Genomic DNA, 12344 nt, shown 5'->3' with positions numbered 1-12344 from the left:
TGAAACTTTGGAGTGATGTTCTACCAATGGTGGGTCTTGATAGAAACCTTTTAGATAATTTGCTTTTGACATTCTTTCCCTGTATTCTAAATGTTTTGCTCACATTTTCCAGGCAGATTAAAAGCTCTTGTAGGTGAAGGCTGCTCCCTTGAGAAAGAGTCCCTTGGAAAATGAATAAATCTCATTAATTAGAAACAGTGCTGTAATAAGATAAATGAAAATTGTGCATTTTTCAGTGAAATACCTGTCATTCATTTTACAGGGGATAGTTGTAATCATTGGATGTATTTTAGCGATGCAACTAAAACAAAAAATGGATGGGCCAACGAGTTGTTACATGAATTTGAGTGCAACGTTGAAATGCTTAAGCAGGCTGTAAAGGATCATAATGTAGGTTCACCTCCTAAATCCCCAACACATGCCTCTCCCCAGCACACACAAACAGGTATTTTACCTATAACAACATTATGGCATTCCCCTGGTATTAAGTGTCTGTGCCTGTGTGTTTGTGTGTGTGTGTGATCATAATATGATATTTTCTGTGGATAAGTATTATGTTTAATTAATATCTAAAAGTTCTGAACCTTATTCAGACCATAGGATTATGGACCAAAGCACTTTTTAAATTAATATGACCAATAAGTATAATATCCAGATAGAATATTTGAGACTGTTAAATAGCTAAAAGTCTTTTTTTTTAACAAGAATTTCTGATAAAAGTTATTGTACAAGAATATCTTAAATGTGATGTAAGTATGACTCATGTTTAAGGAATAATCACACACAAAAAATAGGAATCATTGTGATAACTTACATCAGTTTATATATATTTTCACAGTTTATTATCTTGTTTGACAAATTAAGAGTTCATGTATATTTCTAGTAGCTGTTTTAATAATAAGAAGGTAACTGTTATAAAAATAATTTTGCAATAAATTGAAAGGTTTTTTTCATTTCCCACAGAGAAAGACTCAGCTCTGAAAGGGACTTCCAGAACACCTTCAGTATTATCTCAACAATCTAAAGCTAAGTTAATGTCTAGTTCTGTTGTGGTTAGACTTGCAGATTTCAATATATACCAGGTATGCTTTATTTTTTAATTAGATCTTCTGATAAACACCTTCTGCAAGCATCTCTTAAAAACTCATGTCACCATTTTATTTAAAAATATCTTGACCAGGGCAACCTGGCTGGGTTAGTTGATAAGTGTCCGACTCTTGATTTCAGCTCAGGCCTTGATCTCATGGTTATGAGTTCAAGCCTTGCATTGGAAGAAAATAGAATGTTTATCCCAATTTGAATAACTTCTTATCTGTTGAAGGCAACAGGAAGTAAGTTATTATCTATTAAAGTAAGTTGATACTTTGAGTTGAAAAGGATTTGTTTCCATATATGCAGAGAAGAGCTTCTTAATTAGATAATGCAAGGAACTGACTTAAATTTATAGACTGTACTACTATTCAAAAGGTTTTTAAGCAATTTAGCCAAGATGAAACATAAACTATTGAAAAACTATTCTACTTCATATGAGAAATATACATCTTTGTTAAATGAATGAAAAAAATTAACCTTGAGATACATCGCAGGGTCTATACTAAATAAGCACAAATAAGTGAAATTGATAAAACTTGGTTGAACTTTGGGGAAATTAATATATACATTTTTTATGTAAATTTGCTCTTTTGTGGGGGAGAGTGAAAAAGTGTAATAAGAACCTTAAAACTAAGTCTTTTTAGAAAAAAGAGATGAAACTATTTGATAGAAGCATTTCTAGTTGTATTATTTTTAAGTTAATTTTATTATAGTAAAATATGCATAACATAAAATTTACCATTTTAACCATTTTTTAAATTGGGGTATAATTGAGAGGAGGGAGGCAAGATAGTGGAAGAGTAGGGGACATCATTTCATCTGATGCCTTGAATTTAGCTAGATAACTATCAAATCATTCTGAACACCTATAAATTCAACCTGTGATGTAAGAAAAGAATTGCTGGAATTCTACAAATAGAAAAGCCACCACTGAGGGGTTATATATCAGAAGATAAATGGCAGGGGTTTAGGGGGGAGTGGGAAGGAGGCTCCATCAGCCAGGTGCCAGAAAGTAATATAGCAGTGGAGCACAAAATCAGAACTTTGAGGTCTGCTCCAGTGAGAGATGTCCCTGCCTGAAAGGTGCTCAGGTGGCGAAGTGGGGCAGAATCCTAGATGGAACAGTATGGTCTCAGGATCCCCGGAGTCACAGAAAGACTGGGAGTGCCTGAGCTGGCAGAGTTCCCAAGCATTGGAGCAGGAAACCGGCTACAGTCAGCGAACCCGAGTGGGCTCTCAGCTTGGTTTGCTATAAACCTCGAACAGCTGCTCAGTAGGGCGAACACTCTCCATGCCAGGGCCCTGCAAAGGGCAGAAACATGGCAACTCTCTGCTTCCCCCCAGAGGGGTGGCACAGGTGCACGCCCGATCTGTCGACCACTTTCTGTGTAGGGGCCCTGCAAGCGACAAGCCCATTGCAACCCTCCTTTCCGGGAGGATCAGTGCAGGTGCACACCGCAGGAGTCTGCAGAGATTGGCGCACACAAAAGTGAAGACTACTTTTCCCTGAGGGTTTACTAAAGAGAGGAGGCAATGATCATTGAGCTCCGGGCCTGGAGATCTGGGAACTGCCATTTTTATTTTCATCCTCTAAAGCATCATGGAAAGCCTTCAGGGAGCAAAAGCCACATACAGCAACCCAAAGCAGCTTAACACTGAGCCTGGCCCCCTGGGAATGGGTGGTGCAACTCCACCCTGGCAAAGACACCTGAAAATCAGCGCAGCAGGCCTCTCTACCAGAAGACCAGCTGGAACATCAGGCGAATACCAAGTTTACAGGAGCACACAGAACTGCAAAACTCCAGCGCTAGGGGAAAATAGTATATAGAATTTGAGGTTTCTTCTCATGATTCTTTTATCTTTTGTATCTCATCTTGTAAAATTTTCCTTTTCAACTAGTTTCCTATCAACTCTTTGTTTTTAAGTCTTTTTAACTTTCATTTTTACATTTACATTTTATAGATACATTCTTTTTGTCTTCCTATCACTGTATTCAATTTTATTTTTGTAAAAATATATATATATATGTTTTGCTTTCTTTACAATTTGGGATTTAGTGTCTTCTAACCAACAAAATATACCCAGAACCAAGTGGATCACCCTGTTTTGTCCACCTGGGAAATTATATTCCCATTTTTTTCCCTCTTTTTTTTTTTTAAGATTTTATTTATTTGACAGAGAGTGAGATAGCGAGAGCAGGAACACAAGCAGGAGGAGAGGGAGAAGCAGGCTTCCTACAGAGCAGGGAGCCCACTGTAGGGCTTGATCCCAGGAACCTGGGATCGTGACCTGAGCAGAAGGCAGACGCTTAACGACTGAGCCACCCAGGCGCCCCTTTTTCACTTTTTCTTTTCAGTTTTGGTTTCTGACCTCTTGGATTTGTCTGGTGTGTATTTCACTTGGGCCATGGTTGATATTTTTTATTTTGTTATCTCATTCATCCATTCTTCTCTGGGCAAAATGACTAGGAGGAGGAATTCACAGGAAAGAAAAGAATGAGAGGTAATACTCTCTGCCACGGATCTAACTGATACGGAGATAAGTAAAATGTCAGACCTGGAATTCAGGATAATGATTATAAAGTTACTAGCTGGGCTTGAAAAAGTATAAAAGACACTAGAGAATCTTTAGTGCAGAAATAAAATCCAATATTATGAACAACTATATGCCACCAAATTAGACAATCTGGAAGAAATGGATGCATTCCTAGAGACATATAAACTACCAAACCTGCAACAGGAAGAAATAGAAAACCTAAACAGACCCATAGCCAGCAAGAAAATCTCCTGACAAACAACAGTCCAGGGCCAGATGGCTTCCCCGGGGAATTCTGCCAAACATTTAAAGAAGAAATAATACCTATTCTTCTGAAGCTGTTTCAAAAAATAGAAATGGAAGGAAAACTTCCCAACTCTTTCTGTGAGGCCAGCATCACCTTGATCCCAAAACCAAAGACCCCACTGAAAAGGAGAATTACAGACCAGTATCCCTGATGAACATGGATGCCAAAATTCTCACCAACATACTAGCCAATACGATCCAACAATACATTAAAAGGATTCTTCACCATGACCAAGTGGGATTTATTCCTGGGCTGCAAGGGTGCTTCAGCATCCGCAAATCAATCAGTGTGATACATCACATTAATAAAAGGACAAAAACCATATGATCCTCTCAATGGATGAGAAAAAGCATTTGACAAAGTACAACATTGTTTCTTGATTAAAAACTCTTCACAGTGTAAGGATAGAAGGAGCATACCTCAATATCATAAAAGCCATCTATGAAAAGCCCACAGTGAATATCATTCTCAATGGGAAAAAGCTGAGAGGCTTTTTCCCCTAAGTCAGGAACATGGCAGGGATGTCCGCTATCACCACTGTTGTTCAACGTAGTACTAGAAGTCCTAGCCTCACCAATCAGACAACAAAACAAAATAAAAGGCATTCATATTGGCAAAGAAGAAGTCAAACTCTCACTCTTCACAGATGACATGATACTCTGTGTGGAAAACCCAAAAGACTCCACCCCAAAATTGCTAGAACTCATAGAGGAATTCAGCAAAGTGGCAGGATATAAAATCAATGCACAAAATCAGTTGAATTTCTATACACTAACAATGAGAAGAAAGAGAAATTAAGGAGTCTATTCCATTTACAGTTGCACCCCAAACCATAAGATACCTAGGAATAAATCTAACCAAAGAGGTAAAGGATCCATAATCTAAAAACTACAGAACACTTACAAAAGAAATTGAGGAAGACACAAAGTAATGGAAAAGCATTCCATGCTCATGGATTGGAAGAAGAAATATTGTTAAAAGGTTTATGCTACCCAGAGCCATCTACACATTCAATGCAATCCCTATTAAAATACCACAGACATTTTTCACAGAGCTGGAACAAATAATCCTAAAATTTGTATGGAGCCAGAAAAGACCCCAAATCGCCAAGGGAATGTGGAAAAAGAAAACCAAAGTTGGTGGCATCACGATGCTGGACTTCAAACTGTATTACAAAACTGTGATCATCAAGTATGGTACTGGCACAAAAACAGACACATAGACTAATGGAACAGAATAGAGAACCCAGAAATGAACCCTCAATTCTATGGTCAACTGATTTTTGACAAAGCAGGAAAGAAGATCCAATGGAAAAGAACAATCTCTTCAATAAATGATGCTGGGAAAATTGGACAGCCACATATAGAAGAATGAAATTGGACCATTCTGTTACACCATACACAAAGACAAACTCAAAATGGTTGAAAGACCTCAATATGAGACAGGAGTCCATCAAAACCCTAGAGAACACAGGCATCAATCTCTTTGACCTTGGCTGCAGCAACTTCTTGGTAGACGCGTCTCCAAAAGCAAGGGAAACAAAAGCAAAAATGAACTATTGGGACTTCATCAAGATAACAAGCTTTTACACAGCAAAGGAAAGTTGACAAAACCAAAAGAAAACTGACAGGATGGGGGAAGATATTTGTAAATGACATATCAGATAAAGGGCTAGTATTCAAGATCTATAAAGAACTTATCAAACTCACCACCCAGAGAACAAATAATCCAGTCAAGAAATGGGTAGAAGACATAAACAGACATTGCTCCAAAGAAGACATCAAATGGCCAACAGACACATGAGAAAATGCTCCACATCACTGGGCATCAGGGAAATACAAATCAAAATCACAATTAGATACCACATGACACCGGTCAGAATGGCTAAAATTAACAAGACGGGGAACAACGAATGTTGGTGAGGATGTGGAGGAAGGGGAACCCTCTTAATACTGTGGGTAAGAATGCAAGCTGCTGTAGCCACCCAGGAAAACTATAGAGGTTCCTCAAGAAGTTAAAAAGAGAGCTAACCCCTATGACCCAGCAATTGCACTACTAGGTATTTACCCCAAAGATACAAATGTAGTGATCCGAAGGGACACATGCACCCCAATGTTCATAGCAGCAATATCCACAATTGCCAAACTGTCGAAAGAGCCCAGATGTCCATCGACAGATGAATGGATAAAGAAGAGGTGGTGTGTGTGTATATATATATATATATATAGCCATCAGAAAGGATGAATATTTACCATTTACATTGATGTAGATCGAACTGGAGGGTATTATGCTGAGGGAAATAAGTCAGTCAGAAAAAGAATTATCATATGGTTTCACTCACATGTGGAATATAAGAAATAGAGTAGAGGATCATAGGGGAAAGGAGGGAAAACTGAATGGGAAGTAATCAGAGAGGGAGACAAACCATGAGAAACTTCTAACTCTAGGAAACAAACTGATGGTTGCTGGAGGGATGGGATATTAAGTGATGGGTATTAAGGAGGGCACGTGATGTGATGAGCACTGGGTATTATATGCAACTGATGAATTATTGAACTCTACATATGAAACTAATGATACACTATATATTGGCTAATCAAATTTAAATTTAAAAAATGAGGTGTAATTGACATAGCATTATATTAGTTTCAAGTGTACAACGTAATGTTTTGATAGCATTTCACTATTTTTAAGTGTCGCATTCATTGGTATTGTTTATTTACAGAGTTGTACAGCCATTACCATATCATCACCATTATCTATCTCCATAATTTTATTATCCCAGCTTGAAACTCTGTATATTGCTGTATTATTTTTCATAATGATAAATTGTGATAAAGTATTACTGTAAATACACACCAGGGAAGCAGTCTGCTCTTGTGGTCCTGGATCTGTGTTCTGACTGTGCCATTTACTTATTTCTGTTATAGAAATATTCTGATATTTTATGGCTGAAAATAATAAGCTTGCAAGGACTATTGTAAAGAGTTGTTATGATAAGCCTTTGAAGAGGTTTTAGTTTTCTGAATAGTTGATTGGTATTATTAAAAATAATTTAATGTGAGGTTAAATATATAATAATGTTTTCATTGGAAATTAATAAATTATTTGAAGTAGTTTTAGGAGTTTGAAGTGATGTTCATGTGGCATAAATTGTTTGGAAAGGGCTTTATTTAGTGTTACTTCAATATGCTTAATTATTTTTTTCAGGTCTCTACAGCAGAACAATGTCGTTCTTCCCCCAAGAGTATGATTTCTTGCAATAAGAAATCCCTGTATCTTCCACAAGAAATGTCAGCTGTCTATATAGAATTCACAGAATATTACTATCCAGATGGAAAGGATTTTCCAAGTAAGAGAGTTTCTTGCTTTTTTATTACTTGTCCATTACTTCGGAAGTTGTTCTGTTTCTTCCTAAGTTTTTGAGTTTTATAAACAAAATTCATTGTTCACTTGTCATTGTACTTAGTATATAACTATAGTATAGTATTTTTTTTTAAGATTTTATTTATTTGAGAGAGAGAGTGAAAGAGAGAGAACACAAGCAGGAGGAGTAGCAGAGGGAGAAACAAACTCCCTGCTGAGCAGGGAGCCTAACAAGGGACTTGATCCAAGAACCGCAGGATCCTGATCTGGGCTGAAGGCAGAGGCTTAACAGACTGAGCCACCCAGGTGCCTGTATAGTATAGCATTTTTTACATATTCTGATTATTCATATTTTTTTCTCTTGCTAGCTTGTAGCATCCTTTTTTTTTTAAATCTTTTTAAGAAATATTTATTTGAGAGAGAGATCGCATGAGGAGGGGGAAGGAGCAGAGGGAGAGGAGAGGCATACTCCCCACTGAGCAAGGAGCCTGAGCTGAGGCAGGGCTCCCAGGACCCAGAGATCATGACCTGAGTTGAAGGCAGACGCTTAACCGACTGAGCCACCCAGGCATCCCAGGTTGTACCATCCTTAATGTTGGGAATTATGTAGTAGTCATGCTTCATTTTATCCCTGAGGTTTGAGTCATTTCTTTACTTAGTAGCTGTTTGTTGAATGAAAGAATTTATGAAAGTTAGGTTATTTATAGAATAAGGTCATTTTTTTTCCTTTAGTAAAAGCCTATTTGTATTTCAGTTATATCAAACTATATTTCATTGAAAAATTAATGAGTTATTCTTTTAGCTATAGTGAAATTTTTTTGCTGTTTTTTAATGCAAAATGTATACTTTGGACAACCTTTGGCCCTTGTCTTTAGTTAGAAACATTGAGTTACATGAATTTTTGTTTGTAAGGTATTTTGGGGTCTTAAAGTAATTATACATTTGTGTTCTTTGAATGGTAAATTTCTATACTATTGTCTCAGTTCATCCAGGAGTTCTGCAAACTAAAATTTGCCTTTGTTTATGTGGTACCTTTTTGTTTAACTGTCTAACCATTTAATTCTTGTTTGTGCCAAAGTTTTGGGATCTAATTCTCACCATCTTCATGGTTTTCAGCAGTCTTTTGTTATTTCTCATTTGTTTCTCTTTTCTACCTTCCTGACTAAAACAGTGAGGAAATTAAGTTAAGACATTTGCTCAGCACCTTAGTAAAATGGCACAGCTGAAACTCAAGGATGGGTCATCTATGTCAAAATTTATTGTGTGTCTTCTCTCCAGCCCCCAGCTATATTACACGCCTTCCTAGGATATTCACAACAATTTGTCTATAATTGGAGAATCCCATTGTTTCCAGCATTCCGCACCTCTCACAAATCATTATTTTCTTTAACTAATGCATCACTGAACTAGTAATTCTTCAGAGTTAAGACTAGTTTCCAAGATTTCTGATTTCTAATCTAGGTTTATTCATTTCTATCAGTTTTGTTAACATGTGCCAAAGGAATATAATCTCATTTTACAATATATATATATTTTTTCTGATAAAAATGTAAAATTCCTTCTCAGCAATTTAAACCCTAGCTCCGTAGATACCTAGGAGTGGAATTGCTAGGTTACTTTTAACTGTGTTTAATTTAACTGTTATCAAAAATTTCAAACATACATAAAAATAAAGAGGAGAGTGCATTGAATCCCCATGTACAAAGATCCATTTTCAATCCTTACATTTCATCTCTTTGTTAAGCAACCCAACTTTAAAATATATCACTTTTTAAGTATTGTAAATGTAATATATATTATGGGTTGTTTTTTTTAAATGCCAAAAATAATTGCTCACAAGCCTACAATTTAGAGATGACTTCTGCTAAAACATAAGTATATGAATTTGCTAGGGCTGTCATAACAAAGTACCATAGGCTGGGTGATTCAAACAAAAGAAATGTATTTCCTCATAATCCTTGAGACTGTAAGTTCTAGATCAAGTGTCAGCAGGGTGGTTTCTTCAAAGACCTCTCCTTGTCTTGTAGATTTCTATCTTTTCACAGGGTCTTTCCTCTGTGTGTGTTTCCTAATAATGCCGATCATACCTGAACTAGGGCCCACCCATATGAACTCATATTTACCATAATTGCCTCTTTAAAAGTTCTGTCTCCAAATACAGTCATATTCTGAGATACCCTGAGTTAGAACTTTATTAGCATATCAATTTTGAGGGGACACGGTTCAGACCATAACCATAAGCATAGTGTTACTAGTCCTGTTTTTAATATATGTGTTTCTATTATATGTTTCATTTACATCCCGTCCTTTCCCCTTGATGATATGAGCATATTCCAGGTTTCTACAGGTTTATTTTAAATATCTTTAATAACTGTATAATAATCTATTTCATTAGTAATCCCCTGTTAGATACTGTGTAGACTTTTCTACTGCTTAGTACACCAGGTTTCTTTCTCTGTCCCAGATCTGCAGAGCCCGGGTTCTTCTTTCCTTCTGTACTGTAGCCTAGGGGACTACATTTGCTCTCTAGTCCTCTCTGTAGCTGCCATCATCACAAAGTCTGTAATTGAAAGGCCTTTCTTCCTTCCTTCTAGAGTGTGATGTGATCTCCTCAGCATCTCACTGCCTTTCTATTTTCAAATATAAGCACCTCCACATCCCAACTGGCTGTCTCTGTTGGACTTGAATTGCAGTTTTTCTACCTCTGTGTCTGTCTTGAATAAAAACCTACAAACTTTTTATTACTTTTTATTACTTTACACCATACACAAAATGTAGTTGGTGTTCAGTGAATCTTTGCTGAAAGACAATGAATGGAGGAATGAATGAATGCCAAAAATGTCTTATTCAGGACATTATTATAATGCTGTCTCTTTATTGATATCCTATTCTTTGGGTTTATTTTCCTAAATTATTATTGTCGAAAAGTTCTAGATATGCATGCTATTTGCTTTACTAGAAGTAAATAGGTCTGAATGTTTAGAATAAAAGATTTTTTATAAATAAAAGATGCTCTGAAAATAATAATGGCTTTTATGGTATAAACAAAAGGATTTCAGGAAGTGATGTATACTATAATTGTGAATATTTGTTTAATATAAATTAGCTCTAAAACATTTATTCAACCCCTGAGCATTCTAATATTTTGGGGGAGCTATGAAAAAATATATATTCCTTTTATTATTTACTAGATACTTGAGTTTACTTTGCACCAAGCACTATTCTAGGGTTAGGATTAAGTGGAGAATAAAAGTGCATGGCCTCTCAAGGAGATCTGCCTTGTTTACCACTTTCATAATATATTAGTCACTGTTCTCTTATTTTAGAGGATTCGGATTGCATGCATGTAGTAAAAGTCCTTACAGAAATATCTGATTAAGGACCACAACTTTGATGTGATACTTCATCAAGAAGGTAAGGTTTTTTGAAGTTTGCTTCTTGGTGACTATAACATTAGGAAAAGAGAGCTAAATAGTACTTCCTATTCATACTGATAGTTTTAGATTAAGTAATATAGTTCCAGTTAGTGAAGCATAGAAAAATCTTGTCTATCTAAAAGTGTTTGCTATCATCCACATGTCACTTTAATTTTGTAAATAAAATTTCAAAACCTTATTATCTTAATTTAAGAAGAATAAAAGTTGTTAAAAATGTTTTCTCTCAGGGAAGATTTAGACTATCTGTTCATTAAAAATTTTTTTCTAATTTTTTTTTCTCCACAGTTCCATCTGCCAACCTTTATAGCCAACTGAATGCACTACAGTTTACTGTGGATGAAAGAAGTATTCTATGGTTAAATCAATTTCTGTTGGACTTAAAACAGAGTCTTAATCAATTTATGGCTGTTTACAAGTTGAATGACAATTCAAAATCTGATGAGCATGTTGATATTCGAGTTGATGGCTTAATGCTAAAGGTACCATATTAAACAAGTGGCTGTAACAACAAAACCATTTTTCTTTCCTTTTTTTATTAAAGATTTATTTATTTACTTGAGAGAGAGAGGTGGGGGCAGGGGCAGAGGGAGAGTCTCAAGCTGACTCTGCACTGGGTACAGAGCCCAGTGTGGGGCTCAATCTCACGACCCTGAGGTTAGGACCTGAGCTGAAACCAAGAGTTGGATGCTTAACCAACTGTGCCACCCAGGCACCCCACAAAACTGTTTTTAGAGAAGTTAATAGCATTAGAATTTCTAGGATTTAAGATAGGTATTCAAATATAAATCAACTTTATTGTAATCTTAATTTTGATTTTGAAATTTCACTTTTAGTATTGATTTTTAATTTAAAAAGCTTTAAGAGACTGTTTTCCCCCCTTCTTTCTAAATTAAATCAGTATTACTAAAAGTATTACTAAAAGCTTACTATACTCTAAGTATATAAGTGCTAAGTTTGGAAAAACTTTTATTTTATCACTGCTCATCCATTTGGAGGTAAGCAGAAATAAAATTTAAATCAGTCATTTTTTTTCCTATTTCTTACCAGACCAGATAAAATTTTTCTTTCAAAAGTGGTAATTAATACAAAACTAGTAAGATAGATCTGTGTTTAATTTTTCACAGTTACTCTGTTCCTGTTACTGATATCCAAAGATAATAGGAAGTTGATTTGTATTACAGCCAAGTAGTTGATAATCTGAATCCCATGGATATTTTAGCTCTAAAGGAGGGAAGGTTCTTTTTGTTTTTTGGGGTTTTTTTTTGAATAAAACAGCTACTATAGTGTAGTAAATAGAATAAAACTTGGACATGGATGAAAAATCTCAGTTTCTAGGTGTGTTGCTGGTAGTCTAAATTTCTATATCTTTAATTTCTTCTCTGTAAAATGAGGTTGTGAATAAAACTCATACATCACAAAAATGTTTTAAAGATTTTCTCAAAGATCTTACTATATTCAGTATAAAAAGACACATAACAATTATTTTATTTTACAATTTTATTTACTATTATACTCTAAGACAGTTACGTGATGATCTTTATACTTTCTCAATATGTACAGTTTTAAAACCAGTCCCTTTGAACTCTTTGATGTGAATATTTTGAGGA

The 12344-nt window shown here is 35.6% G+C and overlaps 1 protein-coding gene across 2 annotated transcripts in view; it reads left to right on the top strand.

The window, feature by feature from the left end:
* Positions 1–12344, top strand: part of BLTP3B (bridge-like lipid transfer protein family member 3B) — a 121754-nt gene that overhangs the window by 63849 nt on the left and 45561 nt on the right. For both annotated transcript variants that reach the window (XM_028121627.2, XM_028121629.1), the window contains exons 10-13: positions 263–445; positions 964–1082; positions 7145–7286; positions 11023–11216. In XM_028121627.2, the coding sequence (XP_027977428.1) occupies positions 263–445; positions 964–1082; positions 7145–7286; positions 11023–11216 (638 nt within the window). The remainder of the gene's footprint in view (positions 1–262; positions 446–963; positions 1083–7144; positions 7287–11022; positions 11217–12344) is intronic.

Source organism: Eumetopias jubatus, unplaced genomic scaffold (assembly GCF_037043125.1).
Source record: "Eumetopias jubatus isolate StellerSeaLion01/CBP00866 unplaced genomic scaffold, mEumJub1_p1.0 scaffold_8, whole genome shotgun sequence".
Classification (NCBI taxonomy): Eukaryota; Metazoa; Chordata; class Mammalia; order Carnivora; family Otariidae; genus Eumetopias; species Eumetopias jubatus.
Note: the sequence above shows the minus strand (reverse complement) of the source record. Positions and strands in the feature narration are given on the sequence as shown.